Source organism: Crotalus tigris, unplaced genomic scaffold (genome assembly GCF_016545835.1).
Source record: "Crotalus tigris isolate CLP2741 ecotype Arizona unplaced genomic scaffold, ASM1654583v1 scf7180000018879.704157, whole genome shotgun sequence".
In the NCBI taxonomy this organism is placed as follows: Eukaryota; Metazoa; Chordata; class Lepidosauria; order Squamata; family Viperidae; genus Crotalus; species Crotalus tigris.
In genome coordinates, this window is record NW_024097253.1 from 635,379 (window position 1) to 661,515 (window position 26,137).

The 26,137-nt window shown below is 39.3% G+C and overlaps 1 protein-coding gene across 3 annotated transcripts in view; it reads right to left on the bottom strand.

Moving 5' to 3' along the window:
* RPS6KA3 (ribosomal protein S6 kinase A3) overlaps nt 1-25,909 on the bottom strand; it is a 51,589-nt gene extending 25,680 nt beyond the window's left edge. For all 3 annotated transcript variants that reach the window (XR_005558399.1, XM_039357245.1, XM_039357242.1), the window contains exons 1-13: nt 25,571-25,909; nt 20,450-20,506; nt 18,493-18,609; nt 17,360-17,441; nt 13,159-13,239; nt 10,555-10,634; nt 9,883-9,989; nt 9,158-9,195; nt 8,849-8,991; nt 6,984-7,054; nt 2,676-2,764; nt 2,516-2,580; nt 1,956-2,058 (exon numbers count right to left, since the gene is read on the bottom strand). Coding sequence is in view for 2 of the 3 variants with exons in the window: in XM_039357245.1 (XP_039213179.1) it covers nt 1,956-2,058; nt 2,516-2,580; nt 2,676-2,764; nt 6,984-7,054; nt 8,849-8,991; nt 9,158-9,195; nt 9,883-9,989; nt 10,555-10,634; nt 13,159-13,239; nt 17,360-17,441; nt 18,493-18,609; nt 20,450-20,506; nt 25,571-25,648 (1,111 nt within the window). In the remaining variant the exon portion in view is untranslated. The remainder of the gene's footprint in view (nt 1-1,955; nt 2,059-2,515; nt 2,581-2,675; nt 2,765-6,983; nt 7,055-8,848; nt 8,992-9,157; nt 9,196-9,882; nt 9,990-10,554; nt 10,635-13,158; nt 13,240-17,359; nt 17,442-18,492; nt 18,610-20,449; nt 20,507-25,570) is intronic.
* Nucleotides 25,910-26,137: the final 228 nt, after the last annotated feature.

Sequence of the window (26,137 nt, forward strand, 5' to 3'; positions counted from 1 at the left end):
GAACTCGATGGCCTCAGTGCCCTTCAGGGCTGGTTCTCACGGCTTGGCGGGTGACTTTCCTGACTTCCCAGCTGGTGTCCGGTCGGCTTTCTCCTGGGGTTTCTTGAGCGGCACTTTGCAGCGCAATGCCCCTCTTTCCCACACTTGAAGCAACCGCTGGTTTTCTTGGTTGTGGGTTGAGATTTTGCGGGCTTGCGTGACAGCTCAGAGGGTGATCAGCTCTATGGCCTCCCTCTGCGATGTCTCTTGAGCAGGTCGATTTTGGCTTCCTCTGCCAGGATGTACCAATCGTGCAATCAGTGTGGGTTTCCTCGGGGAAGGCAGGAATCGTAGAGGTTGTAATTCAGCCCATCCTTGAAGTGGCTAAGCAGGATGTCTTCTGGCCAGTTCAGCTTGCTAGCAATGGCCCGAACTCCTGGGTGTATTCGGCAACTGGGCATCTGCCTTGCTTCACCGTCTTAATCTTCTCACGGGCCTTCCGGTCTGCCAACGGGTCCTCAAAACGTCATCTAAGGGAGAACATGAACTGGTTGAAGTTCTGGAGCTCTGGGGCATCGGAGTCGTGCATGTCTACTACCCAGTCAGCTGCCACGCTGTCCAGGGCCGCCTGTATGATGCGGATCTGAGCCTTGTCGGTCGGGATGTCTCGGCCGTATTCTTCCATGTAGCTGAGGACTTGGGTTAGGAAGAATCCCAGGCGCCGTGGCTCTCCTTGAAACTTCACGTCCAGGGGAGGGAACTTCTGGATGTATTGATGCCTACGTCGTCTGTAGTGTCGTCCATCCCGATCAGCAGCTACCGCACGGCTGGGAGTGGGGCTTCTCCGCCTGACGTTCCTGGGGCCTTGGCTTCGGACTCCCCCTCGGTGTCCCTTTTGCTGCAGCCCAAGGTAATGGTACAGCTGCAGGGCTCGGGCTTTTCTTCTTTGAGGGAGATGAGGGTTGATTTCATCAGGTTGATTGCCTTCTTCAGGATCCAGCTTGATTGCTCTCCATGATCGTCCTCATCTTCACTAAGATGCAGGGATCTTTCCATCCTGGTTGGTGGCTGCCTTGCCTCAGTGTCACCTTATTCGATTTCTTCTCCCACTTGTCCTTCTTGCCTACGCCTATGCACCAGCAAGGCTTACGACTGTGCGTCTCCACCACCTCTTCCTCCGAGGTATAGGACGTCTCGGAGCCTAATGTCAGGGCCCACTTCAATACCTCATCCCAAGAAAGCAGAACTCATGGAAGCAAGCTCTTCCAAAAGGAACTTTTATTAGGAGAAGCTGATAGCAGGCATACTAAACAGGATCTGAGGTTTTCCTGCACAGATCAATGGGTTAAAGTGTCCCCAAGCAAACCCTATCCCATAGTTCATCCGGAGAGTTCAAACCGGCCAATCCATAGGTGTTAGGTCCATCGTGGGAAAGGGGAGATAACATCAAGCCGGCTCTGGTTGTAACAGCGATGTTTAGGCGATTCTTAGTACCTTCTCTTGAGAGTGGAGAGATAAGCCAGTTGCTGGAGGCTGCATTCCTTTCTTCCTCCCCCTTTTCTAATTGACAGTTTAGGGAGAGGAAAGTACAGAGAGAAATAGTGCAGGAAAGCAAAGTTCTACATTGTAGCGATAGAGGAAGCTAAGGCAATAAACCCACGATCATTCCCCCCCTCCCCTCCAGGAGTATGGCAGAACCCAGGGAGAGAAGAGAATGGAATTGGGGTCAGAGGAAAAGAACAAGGGAAGTATGAAATCAGATAGATATGGATTCTGACAATTTAAGTTAAACTACAAGGAGAGTTATCTCGCATTTAATACAAAATCATGGAAGGGATTTTCTTTAATATAGAAGGACTGTATATGATAGCATGAATACTATGGCAAAGTTTTTTAAAATAAAATTTAATATATTTGTGCCAGAGAAAAATTGAAATATATATACTAAAACTTCCCTCATATAGTATATATTTTACCTTTTGGTGTTTTTGCTGTAAATTCAGGATCAAAATAAAAAGTATCTTCAGGTCTACCAGTTGCAGGTTTAAATGGTGGATTAATTTCTCTTCTGTACAATTTCTAAGGCAAACAAATTGTTAATATATTACAAATACATACAAGGTAGTCATTGAGTTACAATTGTAATTGAGCTTGCAATTAGTTATAAGTTGTGATGGTTATAAAGTGGGTTATCACATGACCAAAGCTGATTTTACGACTTTTGCAGCAGTCCCTAAGCAAGCACAATGGTTGCTAAGCAAATCCATTATTCCTTCTGAGTGGATTTTAATGGAAATAAACATTTTCTGACAAAAAAATGACTCAAATTGCAGTTATGTGACCACAAATGGTGAAAAGAAGTGTAAATGTGGGCTGGTTGCCACACATTCTAAATATGTCACGTGATTGTGGGAGGGGATATGAGAACTTCAGAACTGAATAATTAGCTTTTTTGGGGGAGTCCACCATAACTTGGAACAGTCAGTAAGCATGATATATTTCTTATAATAGTGTTTTTCCTGATTTGTATACTTACATTCCAGTCTATTGCGATGAAAAATGGATGCCTCTTAATTTCCTCAACTCCATCGGGACCTGCTCCTATTAAAAGTTATTAACAAAAACAATACCAAAAACCCTTAGATGATTATTTAATTTATTGTTGGAATCTTAATTAGGTAACTTTAATATTCTACCTAATCTATTTGCAGGATTTCTTTTGAAAAGCATTCGAAGAAGACTCTGAGCTTCTGGACTTAAAAATTGGGGCATTCCAAGTTTGGCTCTGTAAAAGAAAACAAATTAATAGTTTACAAACATAAAGGGTATTAATCTACATTCACTGGTTTTAGTTTATTACTGTACAATACTGTAGTTTAACTACAGGTTAAATAATTGGTATTAATATTCACTGTTTGTACCATTGACTGGAATGATTTTTCACTATTCTGCTGCCTTTCATCATTTGAGCTTCAGGTCAGGTGGGGATGGTTCAAACAGCTTCCATGCATATTGAGCCAGGGGAAAGAGACTGATGAGTGAAAAGGAGAACATGACAAAAAAATTTCTCCTGATATTGGATGCTGCCTCTTATCTGAAAATAAACTATTAAAAGCCTCACAGTATGTCATAAAATGGCAACATTAATCATTCTTTATTTTAATCAATTTATTTGGCTGCCCATCTTGTAAGCATGGCTAACCAACATCATATACAGAAAGGGAATAATAATAAGCCAAAGAAATTAAAGGCCCAAGATAAGAAAATGAGAAATATAGTTACATCAAGTTTGCAGTACATCACTTGCTACTTCATGCTTTTCTGTCCTTGTTTCTACTACATTCATAAACAATTTCATACATTTCTTTTACCAATTTTTTAAATAAAAAGCTGTTAAGTTTTGTATTCATTCAGCACCCGTTCATTCCTGACCCTGTCTCTTTCCCCCCCCACATAACGTAAAAAATAAACCCCACCCCCCAAAAAAACCTACCATGATTTGTAGGGGTGGACTTAACATAAGCCCTACTCCAAAAATAAGCCCTAATTAGGACCTGCCCACTCTGTCCCACCTGGCTGCCACAATGGGGCAGGAGGCCGTGCAGCATATCACGCCACTGCCGCCACAAGGCAAGGCAGGTGGGAGAGAAGGTGGAGCTGCCCCATGTGCCCCTCACCTGCTTCCTTCGCCGCCCCCCCCCCCGTCAGGACATTCCTTGCTCCCTTTTACTCCCCTCCTGAGATGGACTGCCATGCTATCATATGGAGGATGGGCCGGGTAGACCTGGTCCCCCTCCATCATTTCGGAGCCAGGGGGAGTGACAGCAGGTTAGTAAAGAATTTTTTTTGCTTTGGAGCAGAGGGAAGAGCTGGGCGATGGTGCGCCAAGCTCTATAGCAGCGCTGGAGAAATGGCAGGAAACAGGGCTGCCATTTCCAGAACGGAGAAGGGAGATGAGGGGTGATGCAAGCAAGTACTCTGCTCTGCATCTCTGTGCAGAGCCACTCCCCATTGCTGCGCAGAGCCGCTCCCCTCCCCACTCTCCATTCTCTCCAGTGGCAGCGACGGAGGGCTGGTGGAGGGAGTCGGCGGTCACGGCACAAGCCATGGAAGAATTGGCGGAGAAAGAGGTGGCAGGTGCCGCAAGGCAGGTGCTTTGTGGGATGGAGTGTGAAGAAAGCCCCATCCAGCAGCACACAGCAGCAGCAGAGCCTTTTGCCATCACTCCCCCTGGCTCCGAAACAGCAAAGGGGGACCAGGTCTACCTGGCTCATCCTCTGTACAGTAGCATGGCAGTCCAGCTTAGGAGGGGAATCAAAGGGAGCAAGGAATGGCCTGGCTGGGGGGGAGGGGCTGAAGGAAGCAGGTGCAGACTGCATGGGGCGGTTCCATCCTCTCCCCCACCTGCCTTGCCTTGTTGTGGTGGCAGCGGCACAATGTGCCACATGGCCTCCTGCCTCGCCTTGTTGTGGTGGCAGCAGCGCAATGTGCTGGGTAGCCTCCTGCCACAAGCGGCCACAGCAGAAGTGGGCCAGCTGCCATGTAGGCTCCTGCTGGAAGAGGTTGTTGATGCCACTGCCGCGAGGCAAGGCAGGTGTCACGGAAAATATAAGACACCACCCAAAAGTAAGACCTAATGCCTCTTTTGGAGGCAAAAATCAGACCGGGTCTTAACTACTTTGGGGAAACATGGTATATCCTTAAATATACTATTTGCATTACATTTGACTTACTTTGTGTTTCTCCTGATCTAACTCATAAGGTGAACCAGAAACACTCTTACATATAGCACTTTCATTCCTTATCTCATACTATCCACTTCCCTTCTCTTGAGTTTATTTCTCCACCATTTTCCCATCTTTACTAAATATGTACCATAATACATATTTATAAAGTACATATAGTTTGTACTTTACTTACTCACTTTAATTTCTTCCCATTTGACGATAGTACGCTCTCTCTTTGGCCATTTTAGCAGCAACTATGAGAGTGAGTCTTTTTTAATTGTTGAACATCAGCCAAATTCAACTGTTTCCGGCTACTGACATTTTTAAGTTCAGGCTCTCGTGGTATCTTGCCCAGACTATAATAGTCTATGGGCAGGCTCTTTTATTACCTCTCTGACCTCATTCCAGAAGTTTCAGTATGCATTATTCTGGAACTAATTTTTCCTTTTTTCCCACCTGCTGCAGGGTCTTAAACTGGCTCCATATTAAGAAGGGATTTTAAGCTCTTCATAGTAATGTTTAAGGCTCTGCAGCTAGCCTTGCTCACTACTTGTCCCAGCTCCTGTCTTGGTAGGATCCTGTTTAGATAATATAGTCAGTGGGACAGGAGATTTTTCTTATTTACCTTTTTCATGTTGCTGCATCTTATTCATACATGTTTTAAAAAATTATTCCCATCTATTCCACTTTATGTATCTTCGGATGTATTTAAAAAATATTTGAAATTCTTTTTATATAATAAAAGCAACTAGTGCAAGTGTTTGTGAGCCAATGCTGAGAATGCTGGTAGGACTGTTTTTCTGTACATCTTATGAACAAAGTAAGATGGATGATAGGTATGGAATTTTATAATGGTGTGCTATTTTTATTGCGATTTAAAATATTCCATGAAGTATATTGATTTTATTGCTTTTGCTTAATTTTAACTCTCTTTTCGGTTTTATTTGTGGTTGGACCATACTTGCTAGAATGTGTGTTAAAAATATCATTCTCTTTATATATAACTTCCAGTTGCTCACTTCATTTTCCTTGTGAAATGCAACTTCTTTGGTCTTTGGTTTATTGTCAGATCTGTACTTCTTGTAACAGCATTCAGTCTAACATTTACTACATATTTGGGCTCTGAGACAAAAACCCAGTATCATCTGCTTAAAAAAGTATAAATCAATTCACATTCCCAGCCTTCACAATTCTAAAGGCGGTAGCAATGGGACAAACCAAGTATCTGATCCAAGAACCATGTTTCAGAGGTTGAGCTAATATTGTAAAATGATGTAAATGTCAGTTAAAAGGTAAAATTACTATTAAAAAGAGGCAGGGAAATAGAAAAGTATATTGTCCTGATCTAATGGGTTTAAATTTAACTAAAGAATAATGAAAATATATTTTTCTGCAAGATAACAGAATGTAACATCTAAAACTGATGAGGTGGAAGCAACGGTTCTCAGGGCAGCCAAAATTGTTATGTAAATATTGAGAAGTTAACTCAAAGTCTAGAAAAGAATAGCCAAATTTCTTTTAATTTTAAAGGCTAGGAGGAAAGGACCTAGATTTAAACTCTGGAGTGGAAATATATACTATACAGAGCCTGATTGATCTGTTCTGCAGTTTTTCATATTCTGTCTGTGAGCTTCTACTAAGTTCCTAAATATAGGGTTAATATCTGAAGAATTAAGAGTTATTATTGTATATGGCATGAAGTATGATAAGTAATATTTTATGAGCATAGTACTACTATATCTTGCATACCATGCAGGCACTTTGAAAAAAATTGCCAGGCATTCATCAAGAGTCAAAGTCTGACAAGATGATGTATATAACTTACCAAAAATCAAGCAAAAATATCAGTGTTATAGATTTTTCAAATGACCAAGTATATATTAGAATTAAGTTGGTATGCAAGAAGCAGCATAAATTGTAGAAATAAGCAATGAAAAAACATATTTCTCACTTATTCAGTGTTAACAAACTGAATATGTGAGAAAACTCTTCAAGGTTTGATTACACCAACACTGTTTTGAAAATAACATGAACAAGAGCTATGATACATGAGACATTTGAGGAGTCAAAAGAACTAATAGTTACTATATGCCAAATTATAAAGCATTGGGTTGAATGTCTTTACACTTCTGATGCAGAAATCAGGACATCTGAAATATGTATTTATAATATATTAGTATCTTTCAAAATGAAGGGAAGAATGGTCATTAAATATTACAACCCAGAGGGCAAACCCATTAGAATATCTGAAACATATATAAATAAGAGTGTACTCACTTGAGAATCATAGTCATGGTTTCTTTTCTGTCTTTCCCTTGGAAAGGTAGCGTACCAGTGAGCATTTCAAACTGAAAGAATAAAACTTTCATCAATTATCTTAAAAGATATGGAGAAAATCTTTGACAAGATTAATTTAGCAGATTTTTCATTTTTTTTAAAAATGTAAATTAGGAGCTTTATAGGCAATTTTCTCTATTAATAAACAGCTTAAGTGCTCAAAAGTTTAACTCTATATTTAATGCTTCCAATATGTTTATATTCTTCAAATATAAGATTTTATTTTCCTAGATTTTTTTTACTTTTAAGTATAGGTTTTCAATTCCATTCTGCTTTTAAAATTGTAAAATAAAAACAGATAACATTGCAACACATTATAAGATCAAAATATTCTGAGTTCAAAACATTATATTCCAATTTCATTGGAACCTTGAAAGTGAGATTGGACCATTTTTGATAAACAGACTGTTCTAATATAAGAACACATATGGTGAGGCTAAAATGTGCTTTAAGAGTTAAGATGTTTGTAATTCAAAATTATTTGACAAATTTCTATTTTAATGAAAGAATTTCAAAACATATTTATTTTTTCTTTTCTGCTTTTACACTTTAAGAAATTTAAATATTTAATAAAATGGTTTATGAATAAGTATATATACCCAAAGTAGTCAAAATTAATCTGGCTACTAATTTTTTGGAAATTGAAATTATTCTTTTTTCTTGTCTAGAAAGTTCTTTAAAACATTGCTTATAATTTCATATGATACTAAGTGATATCTCAAAGTATTTTAAATCTAGGAGCTATTTGTATACTGACTACTAAAAACTAAAAATTCATACAGTTGGATATTTGAGATTATTTCTCTGAGAACTTAAAAAATCCTGTACTTGAACCATTTAATTTTGTTGCAAGATACTTACTCCATGCTAATCAATATAGCTTTTAATATACTTGTGAAGAAATACACTAAAATATAACATTCTAGTCAGATTAGAAACATGTTAAAATCCCCTTTCTTTCAAAAACTGCATAATTATGTTTCTTGTAAAAGCTAACTTCATGCTTTTCTGTAATACATAAGTAATATTGACCTTGTTAACAGCTTGTACTCTAAACACAGAAGTTCAAAATCTACATACATTTGTTATTTAAGCAAATCTATAGTGAAAATATTGCATTACATTTTAAAAATCTCAAAAAAGTTTTTTAGTTGCAATTTTCAATAATCAAAAGGATATTAAGCATTAAAATAGTTTAAAATTTCAAATTTGCTTAGATTTGATTATGAACATAACAAATTTGAGAAATACTATTTTTATAGTATAATTCCATTTAGGTATAAATTATTTCCATTTGTCCTGATTCAACCCCATAGAATGTATATTGAGAGGATTTAATTTATCCTAGAGCTACTTATGAAATAATAAAAATAGTGCCAAATTTATAGTGACCTGCAAATTGCTAACAAGTGAAATAAAGAACTTAATTATTTATCCTGCCAATTTATATCCCGGGTATACATACTATGTTCAGAATAAATTAACTAGATGCACCAGTTGAGTAGACCTCGACTTACGACCGGTTGAGTAGTCCTTGACTTACGACTGGTTGGGGTCGCAGCATAAAAAGGTTGAGAACCGCTGGTCTATTCTATTGGTTTTCAAAAGCCAATAGAATAAGAGGGAGTAGCACAGCTAAGGGAAAGGGAAAAAAATGGCGGACTGCGTTGTTTGGCGACCCCCGTGAAATGGTTGTTCGACCCCAAATGGGGTCGCGACCCACAGGTTGAGAACTGCTGTACTAAAGCATGGGGCCGAATATCAAAGATCCATAGACTTTAGTCATCCCATGCATTAAAACTTACCATTAACACACCAAATGACCACCAGTCTGCACTCTGTGTATGACCTCGCCGATTAACTACTTCTGGGGCCATGTATTCCACTGTTCCACAAAAGGAGTATGCCTTTTTCTCATGATCAATAGATTCTTTGCTTAAGCCAAAATCTGGAAGGAAAAAAAAGTATATTTAGTAATATTTCTAACCAGAAAATTATTTAGTTTTTAAGTGGGCTATTTTTAAGTGCTTGTATTTTGAAATCGTTCTGTTTTATCATGCAAAAAGCAAGGTGTCTACAAATCATTCATAGAAAGTAAATTTTGCCTTACATACCTGTTAATTTAATATGTCCTTCTTCATCAAGAAGTATGCTATAAATAAAATGAAGTTTTAAATTGGTTATATAAATTTTATTGGCAATGATTAAAGAAAGCTATAGAGTATTATTTCAAGGTTACTCCGTTACTGATACAGGTAAAGGTTTCCCCAGTCCAGTTGTGTCTGACTCTAGGAAGTCAGCATTGTCTGAAGAACTTCCGTGGTCATGTAGCCAGCATGACCATACACCAAGGCGCACGGAATGCTGTTACCTTCCCACTAAAGTGGTAGCTATTTATCTACTTGTATTTGCATGTTTTCAAACTGCTAGATTGGCAGGAGCTGGGGCAAGTAATGGGAGCTCACCCCATTGTGTGGTGCTCAGGTATTGAACCCAGGCTGTCAGCTTTTCAGCTTATAACCTGGGCTGTCAGCTTTTCAGCTTTAACCACTGAGTCATTGCACCTCTATTGATAAGAGTCATCTATAAACATCTACTATAAATAAATTTATCAAATGTATAAATGTAGCCATGGGCATTTGCAAGTGTTTGTTTCTTTTATAAGAAAGATGAAAGTAGTGTTGTGCTATACATTATTCCTCTCTAGTATTTCCATTGAAACTACAATATACATAGAAAAAAGCAGAGACTTATAACATAATTTTTTTTTTGCCATATCCTTCTGCCTCATCATAATTCCATGGATACAGCTACTTGAATCCAATTTGAAATAACTTACTTTTCTGGTTTTAGATCTCTGTATATTATCCCAAGACTATGCAGATGGTCTAAAGCGAGTGCTAATTCAGCCAAATAAAATTTGACATCATCCTCTGTGAACATGACCTACAAAGAAAAACATGCATTTCTATAACTAAGGTAGTGTCAATCCTGCCAGTTCCTACCATCAATGGCTGGAGGGGGGAGGGGGCAGACAAATGGACAATATGATTGTATGTACATGATGGGAAATAGGAAGGGAGAAATGACAGGTGATGAAGACCAGAGGCTGGTCTTTACTGCAACCAACTTCCTTAGTAAAATTACTTTTTGCTTCAATCTAATGAAGTCGAGGGTCTTTATTTTCTAAGGGACTAAGGGTAAGAATGTTTATTTCTCAATTTAAAATGTAACATATATAATTAAAAGTGGCATACAAATATTCATTTTATAAAAGTCACTGTCATTAGTAAATAAGTATTAACACAAAGCATCTAAAATTCATACTAATATATAATCATAATTAGCTCTTAGAATTATTTCAAAGTACAGAAAATGTAGAAGAAATGCTATATTATACATACAAAAAATTAAAAAATGTGGAATATATTCCTACATAGTTAAGCACATTTTTAAAATGAAAGTTCTATTAAAAAGCTTTTGTCATAATTATCATATAAACCTTGCTTACCTCTTTGGATAAGCGTGTAAACAAATCGCCTCCCCTGAGAAAGTCTAAAAGAAGATATAGCTTCCCTTCTGTTTGAAAAGCTGAGGGAAAAGTAAACAATTGATTTCAGTAAAGTCAATACAGTATCTCTAGCCATGGAAAGGAACTATTTAATTATTTATGTTACACTCCATAGGCTAGAACTAGATAACCATGCGAACACTGGCACCCATCACCTTTTAGTGCCTACTGCTGCTGTTTAAGTTACTACTGTGCTGTAGTAAGTAACTAACTGCATCGACTGATGCTGTTACCATCCTCTCAATCCTTCCTGAAAATTACCCCACTAGAGAAGGCTGAACTATTATTGCCTGCCTAAGGGGCTTCACAGTCCCGCATTAAAAAGGGCATAATAGCTGTTAGAGCTAGCTTGGAGGGAATCCTTTGTCATACGAAGTATTCATATTACAAAATTGCTATTTCAACATACTTGGTCATTAACAATTTTTGGAGGAGTATTAAAATACAATGGCTAAACTCCAGCATTTCCCATAGGCTATGATTTTCAAATAATCAATAAAACAATGCCCAAAGCTCAAATTCACTAAAAATGTACAATCCTTGCCTGTTAATACTAAAACATTTATTGTAGAATTCAGTGTATCTGTAAGAGACACTATGGGAGCTCTTCCTAATTAAAATGTCTTCAAGCTAGGTTCCTGAATCTCAGTAAGAATGTTTATAAAAGAGAAATGCTTCTATGAAACAAATGATATCTGGTGGAAAATATATACAGCATTTGATTATTTAATCTTCACAAGAAATACATTAGGTCTGTTCTTGGCAAGAACAGCAAGATTGCTCCACATTATGAGCCTATTGTTTCAGTTTTATGAATTGATACTATTGTGTAAAATTGGGATGGCATACAACCTTGGAAATAGCAGAATGTTATATATCAACCTCCATGTAAATGGAAAATGTTGGGCCAAACTTTGATTATCACTATATACCAGGTAGTATTAATGCTACTTTTTAATTGTCATATTGGTCTGCATGGTTATTTGTATGAATGTAATACTATATTTTACCATGCTTGAAAAATAAGAGAAAATATTTCAGTGAGGCTTGATACAATATCTTTCAGAATCTATTTAAACTAAGATATATTTATTTGAGTCAGGTTTTGATTCCTGCCCACTACCTGGACAAGTCTTTGCAGTTTTCTTGGCAAGATTGCCAGAAATGTTTTGCCACTGACTTGCTCCTGAGAGGAAGGGCCAAGAGAGAGTGATTGGCTCATGATCACTCAACTGCTTCATGCCTAAATTGGGATTAGAATTCATAGTCCCTGGATTTCTAGCCTGAAGCCTTAACCAGATATTGGCTCTAAATTAAGCTATACGCTGTAATATATTATCAGTTTCATAAAAGTTTGCACAGAATGCCTCAGAAGATCACTGTAGGAAAGCTCTGCTTTGCCCATCAGAAAGAAGGATGCTGGATTTCTTGAACCAGGACTTTGACAGTAAATCTATGCATCTCATCCCAGCTTAATTTGGCTGGTAGGTTCAGATTTGGCTAAAGTCCTTCAGATACACAGCACAGCACTGTTAAATAAGAATCTTCACTGAAATTAGTATGAAGTAACAATAAACAGAGGATGGCCCTGTCAGTGTATGAGACTACACTTCCCTTTTGTATCCAAAACCTTTAAAAACTTTGTCTTCCCACCTCTCTCCTGTTATAATGGACTTTTTGCCCTATATTTTATGGCCTTGGAGCTAAGCTGTTTTATTTATTAAATGTATATGTCGCCCATCTTGCTGTCTAAAGCAACCTTTTGATTTAACTATGCCTCTGCTCTGAAAACTGCTGGCTCCTGCTTATCTTGTATAGTGAAGGCAATGCCCTCTGGAAAAAGTATTTCCATAACCTGTCTATAGAGCAATGTCAGTTTATTTAGCCCAGCTGCCTTCTAAATTCCAATATTAGGTAAATACATATTTTTAAGGAAAATGAGGCATAATAAAAGAAACAAATTTTCTGAATGATTTGCTTAATTATCTTAGAGACAAAAAAGATACGCAAAAATGTGAACCATAAAGCTGGCAACAGTGAACACACAAAGCAATCTCATCAAAGTCATAATAAAAACAATTCATAACTGTGGCTTTTTTAGTTATATTTCTAAAAGCTCAGTCCTGGCGACTTATTGGTGGAATTGCACACATGAAATTATCCTGTCAGAAGAAACATTTTCTAATTCCCTCTATTGCTAGACCATTTAATGTTAATCAATTTGTTGACTGTTAGGCAGGATCAATATTTTTACTAAGACAACATATATTTTTGAAGCATTATACATAACAATTATATAGACCTGACTTTGGGGAAAGTATGAAAGAGCCATTAAGGATGGACTTGGCAATGTATTACACAGTCCAAAAACTGAAGGAAGAATGAAAAAGAAACTTAAAGTAACCCCACCTTGATTTTGGGCTTCAAAATTTTGTTGTTACACTCTCCCAACAATAAGCTAGCAATCTTACTTTGCCTAACACAAAGGGCTCACACAGATATTCTAATCATATGGCATTGATTTGCAAAATTTATTAAACTTACCATAATGTAACTTGACAATAAAGGGATGGTTAACTTCTACTAAGATGTCACGTTCCATTTTTGTCCGAACACGATCACGAACTATAAAACATTTCATTCAAATTAATAGCTACTAAGTGAATTTAGACTTTTTGTTTTGGCATATCTAGTTATCTCAGCCTAAATGTTTTCCAGAACCTATGTAATATAAAATGTAGTAAATGCAGTTGTGCAGCCAATCAAATACCATTTTTTCCTTCTACTCAAACGAGTCTGATTCCTAGAAACTACCTGGACAAGTCCCTGCAGTTTTCTTGGCAAGGTTTTTCAGAAGTGGTTAGCCAATGCCTTTCTTAGGACTAAGAAAAAAATGATAACCCCCAAGGTCACTTTTGTGCCTAAAGTGGGACTAGAAGTCACAATCTTCCAGTTTCTAGCCTGATGTCTTAACCATAAACCAAACTGGCTCTCAAATCAAATGCTACTCGATAGCTAAAATAGACAAGTCTGCTGATACCAACTTGTGTTTCAGATAGCTAATAGATAGACAAGCTTTGGCAAAGGCAGAAGTTTTATCATTACTCCAGGATTCCAAAGATGGCGACGCCTTGCTTTGCTAGGCTGCTTCAGCTCTCAAAAGTGTGGGGATTAGGAAGGGAAATGAACGATCCGGATGGAAACGCTTTTCAGAAATAGGGACAACTAAGCTGAGTTAGGCTGCTAAACTTTCATACGAACGTCAGTCCATATTGGAGATGAAGAAATTCAGTGCGAAAGGAATGGTGGAGAAAACTGTCTGGGAGAACCTGCATGGCCTCAGATTACTACGAAGGAGAAAATCAAGGACGGAGTTGTGAGATCAGCTGCAATGTCCGGAGGAGCAAGGAGGAAGAAAGGAAGTTGCTGGAGGGGGAAACAGCATCGTGCTCAGTGTTTTGAGCAGCAAAGCCAGTACTTCGGATGGCAGGGGCAGAGTGGAGAAGCAGCCATTGCAGCTGGGAAGTTTCCCTCTGTTGCTGATTATCTTCAGAAGAAAAGGAGGAGGTGCGACCGTAAAAGGAAGCGTGGCAAGCGTAGAAGCCTAACATCTAGGCTAAAAGCTAGACCTTACAGAGTGTCTCTTCCATCTATTTTGTTTGCAAATGCTCGCTCCTTAGAACCAAAAATGGATTACTTGAGGCTGGATTTAACAACAAATCGGGAGGTGAGAAATTGCTGTGTCATTATTGCAACAGACTTGGTTAAAGCCCTCTGTCCCAGAGAGTGCTGTTAGCTTGATGGGATTTTCAACATTTCGGCTGGACAGGAGTTTTACTCTTAGTGGCAAATCCTGGGGAGGGGGTGTCTGTTTTTATATAAATGACAGATGGTGTAATAATGCCAAGGTGGTTTCAAGTCTGTGCTCCCCAGATGTGGAGCTTCTGACCATCAAATGCAGACCCTTCTATCTGCCTAGAGCAGTGATTCTCAACCTTTCTAATGCCGTGACCCCATAATACAGTTCCCCATGTTGTAGTGACCCCCAAGTGGGTGTGGCCACCAATAAGAGGGAGTAGGACAGCTAGGGAAAAGGGAAAAAAATGGCGGACAGCATGGTTTGGTGACCCCTGTGAAATGGTCATTCGACCCCAAATGGGGTCCCGACCCACAGGTTGAGAACCACTGGCCTAGAGAATTCTGTCACCATTATCACAACTGTGTATATCCCCCCTGATGCAAACAGAGAAGAGGTCCTAAAGGTTCTCTGTCATACCATTAGTGACTTACAAACTACTCACCTAGAGGATGCATTTATTACAGTGGGTGACTTTAACAAAGTGGATTTGAAAGCTACCCTGCCACATTTCCATCAATATGTGGACTTTGCAACCAGAGGGGACAATACACTGGATCTAGCTTATTCCAACATCAAGAAGGCTTTCAAAGCTATCCCCCGCCCTCACCTGGGCTCCTCTGACCATCTCTCAGTGCTGCTTATTCCAGCATATAAACTTTTATTAGTCACAGTGAAACCTACAGTAAAGCAGGTGAGCGTTTGGACAGAGGGAGCTATAGAAGCATTACAAGACTGCTTTGAGTGCACAGATTGGGGCATGTTTAAGGAAGCAGCTACTGATAACCAACATACAAATGTTGAGGAGTGTGCCACCACGGTGTCTGCATATATCCAAAAGTGCATAGAAGATGTCTGTGTCCTGAAAAGCATTGTTGTGAGGGCGAATGAAAAACCGTGGCTGACTTATGAGGTCCGCAAGATGCTGAAAGCATGGAATGTGGCTTTTAAATCTGATGACATGCTGGCACTTAGAACAGCCAGAGCAAATCTGAAAAGTGCCATAAAAGGTGCAAAGCAAGCCCACTGCCAGAAAATTCCGAACTTTTTTTGGGACCCAACAAACACCAGGTGAATGTGGCAAGAGATCCTAGCCATTACAGATTACAAGGTGGCTCCATCAAGATGCAAGGATGACACAGACTTCCTAAACAAACTGAATGCATTTTTTGGTAGATGTGAGGCATCAAATAGTACTCCTGCTAGGAAAGCAGTGCCCCATCATGATGAGCAAGTGCCAAGATTTGATGTCACCTCTGTCCGGAAAACACTGCAGTTAACATTCGGAAAGCAGCAGGCCCAGATAACATCCCTGGACGTGTCCTCAAGGAATGCGCAGGGGAGCTGGCTTGTGTTCTCACAGATATTTTCAATTTCTCATTGCAGCAGGCAGTGGTCCCATCATGTTTTAAGATGGCCATCATCTTGCCAGTGCCAAAAAAGTCCACAATTACAGGCCTCGATGATTACCGTCTGGTTGCACTGACATCCATCATCATGAAATGCTTTGAGAAGCTGATAAAGGACACTTGTATCTAGCCTCCCATCAGCATTTGACCTGCTTCAGTTTGCCTACTGACCAAATTGCTCTAAGGAGGATGCTATTTCTTCCGTTCTCCATCTGAGCCTGAAGCACTTAGAGGAAAGTAATACTCATGTGCGTTTGTTGTTTGTCGATTTCAGTTTGGCGTTTAACACAATCATTCCCCAGCATCTAGTAGACAAACTGGGCCTTTTAGGCTTAAACACTCCTTTGTGCAACTGGATTCTTGATTTTCTTACTAACAGGCCCCAATTTGTGCGAGTTGGAACAAATACCTCTAATACCATTTTTTTGAGCACAGGTTCTCCTGAGGCTGCATCTTAAGTCCGCTGCTGTTCACCCTCTTGACCTATGACTGTTGTGCTAGGTTTGCCACCAACCATATTGTGAAGTTCGCAGATGATATAACAGTAGTGGGCCTTATTCAGGATGACAAGGTAGAAGCTTACCGCAAGGAGGCTGAAGGGTTGGTGAACTGGTGTAAGGAAAACAGCCTAGTTTTAAATACCGGAAAAACCAAAGAGATCATTGTTGATTTCAGAAAAGGCAGGCACAGCCACACTTCTCTGTGCATAAATGATTCACCTGTGGAGATGTTACCAGCATCAAATTCCTGGGTGTGCGTCTAACGAGTAGGCTGACTTGGTCGCTCAACAATGACACTACACATCCTCTTCACGACCTGTTTTCCTTGTTACCTTCTAGGAGGAGGCTTTGTGGTATCCGAAGCAGAACATCCAGATTCAGCCAGTTTCATTCCATACAGCATTAACCTTGCGAACTCTCAAGCTTCCTCCTTCCGTTATATATTCAAGATGGACAATATTTAATATTTATTTGCTACGTATATGTAGGGATGTAGGTTTATACATATGTTGTTCATAGTATGTTGTTCATGTATGTGTTTCACTTTGAGAACAGGCAACTAAATTTCATTTTTGATGTGTGCCATTGTGTCTACAGTATAAAAATGATAATAAAGATTATCTTATTTTATCTTATCTTATAATCATCACTTTAATAATTTCAGGATTGTTCTTCAGAAATATTGGCCATCACTAGTCTAACCTCTCCATAAAAGCATTGAATTACAAATACAAATAGGTGATCAGGGAAATACTAATTTTACTATATTTCTACCCCCACAATCCAGCAACTTATATGTAAAATAAATTATTAAGCAATTGAATATTTGGCATAGCAGCAGCGTGACAACCTTCATTAACTTCTGCCTGAATACAAATAGTCCGCACTTAGCAACTCCCTTGTACAGTGACTGTTCACAGTGACAACCATGGTGAAAAAGCAACTTTTTCTTTAAAACATCTATAGGTTGCATAACTTACCTTTCAATGTTGCTTTTTTAAGCACTTTCATTGCATACAGCTGTTTGGCATCAGGTCCTGAGATTTTTTTCACAAGAAATACCTGTAGCAAGCACAAGTAAAGCCTTTTTAATGTCAAACACAACGTTATTGTGATAAACAGTTGAATAAGCCAACAATATAAAAAGTAGGACTCTGCAAAGCTTTAAAAAATGTAAAAGTGAATGGGGCATTTACAAAGTACCTCCTTCTGAATCCTTACAGTAAATGTAAGAATTTGCAGCATCAGAAGTTGCTCCTAGCTGTCTATACAGTATGTGCATATGCTTGTATACCTACTTAACTTCAGTGGGAAAAATGATGAAGTTGTGCATGTATATCACTTGCAAAAACAGGTGGGAGCAGATTCCAAAGCAGCTACATCAACTTGCACAAAGCAGCCCTTTTAACAATTTGGTACACACATGCAAAATGTATTAATATTGGTTTCAACTCTGCAGCTTGCAGGGGAATAGATTATGAAAAACCCTCTGACTCAAATAAGAGGAGTATGGCTGATCAGCACATACCAAATATTATTCAAATGTAAAGTTCTCCAAATGTTTTATATGCTTCTGGTCTAAAACAAAGTCTTGCCCACTTCACAGTTAGTCTATTTAGTACTTTGATTAGATTCTGAAAAGGTCCTTTGAAGAATTTAGGAAAATGAAAGTAACTTTGTTTGTGACTCTTAAAAGTAGTGATATCTCTTTCCATGATGTTATGGCAGCTGGATCTTGGGAAATGATGTGGTTGCTTTGAGGATTTGCAGACAGGTGCTACATTCATGGTCCTGTATGTGCCAAAGCACTCTGAACCAGAATCTAAAGTATTGCAGAGTTTTATTAATGAAACAAGTTTTTATATTAATTCAACCATGGAAAATTGTGAGGAAGTATACTAAGTTTAGATTGTTCACCATTCATAATTAGTGAACAATCATTCTCAGATATTTAAATCTGAGCTTGGGCAGAAAACTAGGAGACAATTAAAGAACCTAAAGGAAGATTTGGTAGATGGAATTTAAGAACTAGATATTCATTTAGGGAATTCTGATTACTATAGGTTGAGGTAAATACTATGGTAGCTTTTAACAGATCAAAAGTCTCTCTTACCTTTCCAAAAGATCCCTGGCCTAGTACTTTAAGGAGTTCAAATTGTGAAGGATCTGCTTTTTCATGCCCTTCTTTGACATGATATGTTATTGCAATCTCTTTAATATTGCCTTCTTCCTAGAAAATAAAATAAAATTGGTTCAATATAATAAGGGGAGTTCATGTCATTTTTAAAAAAATGTTTGTTAGGAGATATTATACTATAATAAAAAGAAAACATACAATATAAATTAAAAGGAAAGAAAAAGTGCAAGTGGATGTTAAAATGTAAATGAAGGAAAGAAAAAATAATAAAGAATTTATATAAAAGATCAGCTTGACCTTCTTTACAGCAGTTATAAATTTAACATCAACCCTCCCCCTTTAAGGTTATGTCATAATCTCATTCTTTCCATATTTTCCCCGTTCTAAGCATCGAATCCATAAATCAACAACTGATTTTTTCCATTGCCAGCAAAAAATCCATAAAGGGTTTCCAGTCATTAATAAATGTACTTGTTACCTTTTGACAAGCAAAGTCAATGGGGAAGCCAAATTCACTTAACAACCGTGTTACTAGCTATACAACTATATCGATTCACTTAACAACTGTGGCAAGAAAGGTCATAAAATGGGGCAAATCTCACTTAGCAACAGAAATTTTGGGCTCAATTGTGGTTGTAAGCTGAGGACTCCTTGTACATAAATGAACCATCTTTAAGGATTTTCAGGGTGAGAAAATATGGGAAAATAGAACAGTGTAGACTTATTGGATAATTGCATGATGCATACTAAAAAGAGAGGATTTTAATAACAATCACATATTCCTTAAAAAATAGTTACAGCACAGGAGTTTGTACCACATTAAAAAAAATTATGTTTTATGGAGGTGTGCACAACATTTTTAGATTGAAACATCCGAACCTCACCAAAACTAGGTTGTTCCAATTCCCCTTTCAAAAGTTTTATAACAAACTAATTTATAAAAGTACAAATATATGCAACTGTATTATAAAGCAATTTTAAAATTAATAATCATGATAATAAAAAGGGAAGAAAGATCCTGGAAAATTATGTTAAGTAAAACAATTCCGAAAAAATTGATTATAGTAGCAGAAAGTCTTGTTCCTTGGTCAAAAATAACAAATATGGATGTTCACAGGTAATACATATCAACAACACACCATTTTATTGGAAAACTTCCAATGCCTCAAAAGCCCATAATTCTAAACACCAAGAATACTGCCAAGAAGAACATTGTATGTTAAATTCACAACAATTGATCCAAAATTGTTTGTCTACCAATGCTGTTGATTTCAGCCCCAAACATGATAATAGAAGATAACTCCAGGTTATGAGTTAATATTGAAATTTCTTAATTGCATCTCCAAGAGCAAGATGATCACAGCCAATCCTTACTAAATATTCCTTGAGGCATCGAATATATCAATATTTTAGGATGGAACAAAACAGAATAGAATTCTGTATTGGCTGAGTGTGATTGGACACACAAGGAATTTTTCTCTGGTGCATAAGCTCTCAAGTGTATATACAGGCAACAAGTGATAAATCATGATTATAATCATAAAATACAATCATATATCATAAGATACAAACTCAGTGAAATACTTTTAGTTATATTAATCCCATTATTATTTTGAATATTTTGAAGTTTGATGTACTAGAGATTATATACATGTTAATTTCATTTACTAATTCTCTGCTTTATCATGTTAATAAACCTTTCAGTGTCCTACTATTGTCACACTTGCTATAAAAATGCGGAACAATTATAGAAAGTTTTACATCAGGCTTAGTATATCAATGTATTTGTCTCATTAAGAATTGAACTAATGAATTTTACTGACATGTTACTAAATAGTTTATATAAGAATCTTTATTTTTAAATCTTAGAAGTTCCTCTCAGTCATGGATTGAAATTATCTAAATAAGGTGTGAATCTTCATATTCTACTTACTGTTTGTGGATTTAGTTCTTCTTCTCCCATAGGCTCATCCATAATTTGTTGACCATTCTACAAAAATCATAATTTAAAGAAGAGTTATTGGAGGAACTATATTAGAGTAACTGAAGTGCAGATAGTCCTCATTTAGGGACTGCAATTGGTTCTAGTGACTTGGTCACTAAGCAAAGCAGTCACTACTGTGTTTCCTTGAAAATAAGACCCCCCAGAAAATAAGCCCTTGCCTGATTTTTTGGCATGCACCTAATATAAGCCCTACCCCAAAATAAGCCCCACTGTCTGGTTGCTTGCTGCAGCAGTGGGGCAGGACAGTGCACGTTGCACTGGTGCTGCCGCCACAAGGTGAGGTGAGGCAGGTGTGGGGGGTGGAGCTGCCCCACGCGTCCTGCACCCACTTACCTCAGGGCCCCTGCAGGCAGGCCACTCCACGCTTGGCGACCTCCCCCTGCCGTTCAATGACCTGGCTGCCTGCCTGCCTCTTCCCTTTCACTCCCCTCCCGAGCCGGACTGCCATGCTACGGAGGATGGGCGAGGGAGGCATGGTCGCCTTACCAGCTCTCCCTTCGGTGTTTTGGAGCTACGCGAAAGGATTCTCCGCCACTGTGCAACAGCCGCATCTGCTGCTGGAGGGGCTTTCTTCAGTTCTGGCCACCCCCGCTTTGCCCTGCAGATCACCTTCCCGGCAGCAGCAGCATCTGCCTCCTTCTCCGTCAACTCTCTTGTGGCTTGTGCCATGACTGGGTGGTACAAGCCTCCCATCGCTTCCCTCTACCTGCCAGACACCCGCCGAAGCCGCTCACCTGCACCCTCCCACCGTCTGCTTGCCCGCTGCTGCAATGGCTTACAGGGCTTCCCAGGGCAGACGCTCACGAGGTGAGAGCAGTACTGGCAGAAAGCACCTTCAGGCAAGGAGAATAGCAGCGCAGACAGGCAGGGGCAGCCAAAGGATCAGGAGGCACAAGCCTCCCCTGCCGCCTTCCTCCACCTGTCAGATATTTGTGCCACCCGGTCTTTCAGCTGCCCCCGCCTGTTCACGCCACTCTTCTCTTGCCTGAAGGCATATTCTGCTGGCACTGCCCTTGACTCCCAAGCGTCTACCTTGGGAAGCCCTGTAAACTGTTGTGGGTGGGTGGGCACAAACTCATGGTAAATAAAAATCATATGACAACAACTGTGCTTTTGATTTTACTTAAGCTTTCCTTTGGTTTGTCAGAAGGATATGATCCCAAATGGTTAGGTGAGCCTAAACAGTAAGAAAGGTTTCCAGAACTTAATTTATGAGGAAGCCTAGGGTAAAAGGGCAAATATTATGGTCCTTTAACCTCACTTCCTCACCCTCTGGAATGCTTACCCAGTGCTAGGATAATTAGCAAGAAGATAATTGATGCTTCTATTTACATTCATTGCAGAGGAAGGGATTACAAGAGAGTAAGCAGGCACACAATTGGTCAGGCACAAGGTAATATGTACTAACTGATTGTAATAGGAAACACATGATTGAAAGAGAGATGCTGAGGACAAAAATGTGGGCATTGGTCACAAAGTTACTTTTTCATTACTGCTGTAACTGAATGTTCACTGTCCAAAGCAGTCAATAATTGAGGACTATCAATATAAATAATTATATTAATATTTCCAAGGATTAACCAAAACCAATTTTGCCTTTGATTTATCTAAAAAAATATAAAACATAGTTTTGTAAAACAATAATTATTAAAAAAATAGAAAAGCTTTAGACAAACTAAACAAGTCTTGCTTTCTCCCAATGTTTTGAAATATTGGTATTTCAAGTACTATAAGATGTAAACATTAATAATATCTGTTTAAGAATAATGACTCAGTTCATTCTCTATGCCTCTAGAGCAGGGTTCCCCAACCTATGGGGTACTGGTCCGTGGCCTAGTAGCCACTGGGCTGTTGGAATGGCTGTTGAATGCGCATTAGTGATGCCACAAGGAGGCTAGTTGTCACAAGGGCGCTACTGGTCCTGTCTGCACATGTGCGGGAGGAACTAGCACCTCTGCCAGCGTTGCATGGGAGGCTAGCGTCACCATCAGCATCATGTAGGCACTAGTGTGCTGCGGGTGCATGCAGTTCTCTATGTGTGTGGGTGCTAGCGCCCTCGGGGTGTACCAGGCCTGTTTGTGCACATGTACACATGGGCATAAATTTTCTTGTTTCTCCCTTTCACCCCGGGCTGCCAAACGGGAAAGATTGGGGACCTGTGCTCTAGAGTACTAAGAAAAAAAAAAGATTTACTTCCTTAAACATTTCAAGATGACAGTACATCACACAAATTCTCTGGCATATAAGGTATGGGTCTGCCCTATTTTGCAGCCTTTTGATCACAGGTTTGAGTTCACCTTAAACTTATCTAAGCATAAGTAGTGTTTCTAAATCACATACTTGGGCTTCTGAACTATATGCCTGAAATTGGCTGGCATTTCCATTTTTTCAGTCTAATGTCAAAAGTAGTTATTTTGGATTTCTGTGCACTGGGAAAGGTGTGTAATCGGTAGCAAGATGGATGGACTGAACTATAGCCACAATGGGTGCACTGTTGAAAGTTCTGGAGGACAGGTGGGGAACAGATTGTCCAGGAGAAAATCTATATAGTCATTAAAAGTTGACATTGACTTGATGGCATACAATCAGACAGCTGGAATAAAAGCAATGCTCATCCTCTATGCATCATCCTATAGGAGATATGAGTTAGAAACGAGTGATCAAACTTAATTTCAAAAGATTTAATCACCAAACACATTTTTAAAAATTTGATTAAGATATGTATCTGAATCAAATATTGCATAAAATTTAATTATCTACTTAATATCTAACTATATTTCATCTGGTTTTATTATTTTCTCAATTATATCTTATCCACTAGGTCAGTGGTTCTCAACCTTTTTAATGCCGCGACCCCCAACCGGTCGTAAGTCAAGGACTACTCAACCGGTCGTAAGTCGAGGACTACTCAACTGGTGCAGCACCGTTTGCAGAATGGGACTTTTGGCGGGCTCAGCAGGGCAGAGACAGCCTGGACAATTCCTATTGGCTTTTGAAAGCCAATAGAATTAGACTCTATTCAAGAGAGTCTATTCTATTGGCTTTCAAAAGCCAATAGAATAAAAGGGAGTAGCACAGCTAAGGAAAAGGGGGAAAAATGGCAGACTGCATTGTTTGGCGAGCCCTGTGAAATGGTCGTTCGACCCCAAATGGGGTCCCGACCCACAGGTTGACAACCACTGCACTAGGTTCTCTTCTTTCTCATTTTAGTTACTGATACATTGAATACTATTGTGAAAAAACTATCATAAACATGGAATTGTATTCTCCAGTGACAAACACACACACACACACACACACACGTAAAATGGTAATTATGTTGTCATCTATAGAATTTTTTTAAAAAAATCACTAACACATTCATAAGGTAAAACATAAAATCTAATATAAAATGGATTATGAGTGGGAAACAAATTAAAACTTAATTATATACATTTAAATAAAGTAGACACAATAATTACCATTATCCGCAAAAATAAGAAAGTGAACCTTGTAAGCATGTAATCTAAAACTTCAGGATTACTTTTTGATTTATTAAGCCAGACAATCTAAATTTAGCCAAAACTATTTTGGATAAACTATTTTGAATAACTAGCATAAACTGCTTCTTGAAATATATGAACTGTGAGAAAAACGTGGAAACAAATCATCACCAGTTCCTCTGCTGGTGTCTTTCTTACAGCAGAAGCAAGATGTGCAGACTTTCCTTTTACAAAAAAGAATAAAAAAAATGTAACCTCTCTGCAAACTTCCTTCTTTCTTCTTAAGACTAGGAGGAAGTTAAGCATTTGGGCAAAATGAGAGGAAATGGAGGGAGGAATAATGTGAAAGTAACCAGACACCACCAAAGGGAACAAAAGCGGCAGGAGTCCTTCAACTGTGCATTACCAAGGCTGACAATCTGGCAGCCCCAACCCCACCCTTCAAGATGACAAAATGAGGAAGATATGTTTACACTCTTCATAATTCTGCATTAGCAAATTCATATATAACAACCACTAAAAAGTTCACACAGAAAGTTATCTTTCTGTAGTGTTAAAGGTGGGTGTAACATTTCTCTCCATAAACTGTAAAAAGCACAAAGAAGAGATTGCTTTAAACACTATCTCTATAAAAGAGACTCAATACAAATATTTATTTCGAAAGGCTCCTTTATCATGGAAGACACTATTGTGAAAAACAGGAAACTGTCAAATAATAAAAAGTGTGTTATTAAATTAACATGAGAATGTCTGCATGTGAAGGCAAATGGAAACAAAAGGCATACAATCCAAATCATACATGTTCCATTATTTAGAAGGAACAGCATTCTGTTAGCCCTACACACAAAAAGTTATTTGGAAAACCCTTTTTTATTTGTTTGCAAAGGAAGTTAGTGTAAAAGGATAATAGGGTAAACACTTCCAAAAGCGTATTTGTTTGCTGCAAAGAAGTAAGGATATATATTATAAAGTTTTATTCCAAAAGTCTGCTGTATGTGTATAGTACTCTAGGGTTATAGGAAGGGGGGCTGTAAGCGAACAAGTAAGAATCCAACAACTAATTTAGTCAGTGAAATGTTTCAAGATGGACAAAGATGGTCACAAACTGACTGAAAAATCGATTTGAGGTGGTGATATGAGGCAATCTTGATGTCAAACAGCTTTGCTAGATAAATGGCTTCCATTATCCTCCACCACCCTGGTTGGAAGTAATAAGATTTGCAGCCCAACATACTCTGGGGGCACAGGATTAAGGGAGTCCGAGTCAAAGAGGCAAGGCAAGCAGGAAGCCTTTTACTTCCCGGCTTCCGCCCAGCGCCTCTAAAAGAAATAAAACGAGGAAATCGAGCGCGCCTGACTCTTCCCAGCCCTCTCAATGAAAGACGGACAAAAGGCGGCAACGGGGCAGTGACGCTCCTTTGCTGAGGTGGTGAGCGATCTTTTCCTCCTGGTTCTCCCCCCACTTCCTCCTGATCTTGCCCGGCAGCGGCGAAGGGGGGGTGCAGGCGGGATTCCACGCGGTTGCCCAGCCGAGCCCTGCAGATGTGGGAATGCCCTACCAGCTTACCTCGACGCTGCTGCCGCTCTCGGCCGTACTCTCCACAGCCATTTTCTGCCAGGGGTCCGCCAACTGTGCCAACGGCATCTTTCTTCTTTACCTTCACGCTCCCGCCGCCGTTGTCTCTTGCCGCCCCTCAGGAATACCACTGAGACATAGGATCCTTCTTCGTTATTTTCCTCCCCGGCAAGGGGAGGAGACTGCCGGAAACGCGGTTCTTACCCCTCCGGATGAGGCAAGGATACCCACGCCGGCGTAGGAGCAGACGTTCAACTGGAAGCCTCCGTCGCTCGGTAAATCTAACCTCAGCGCCTGACTTGTCCCGCGGCTGGGGCTATTACTCATTTCACTTCCGCTCCCAACATGGCCGCGTCCGAGCCTTACCTGCCTATCAAACGGAGATTTTCTGCGTCATTCCCGAGGGCGGGACTGACTCAGCCAATCAGTTTCTATCTCAGGTAGTAAAGAAACCGACTCAGAGCTGCGGGCTCTTTTCACGGGGGGGGGGAGGGGAAGAGCGGGGGCCGACGATAGATTTGCTGGTGGAGGACTCCGGATACGTGAAGGTTCTGTCAC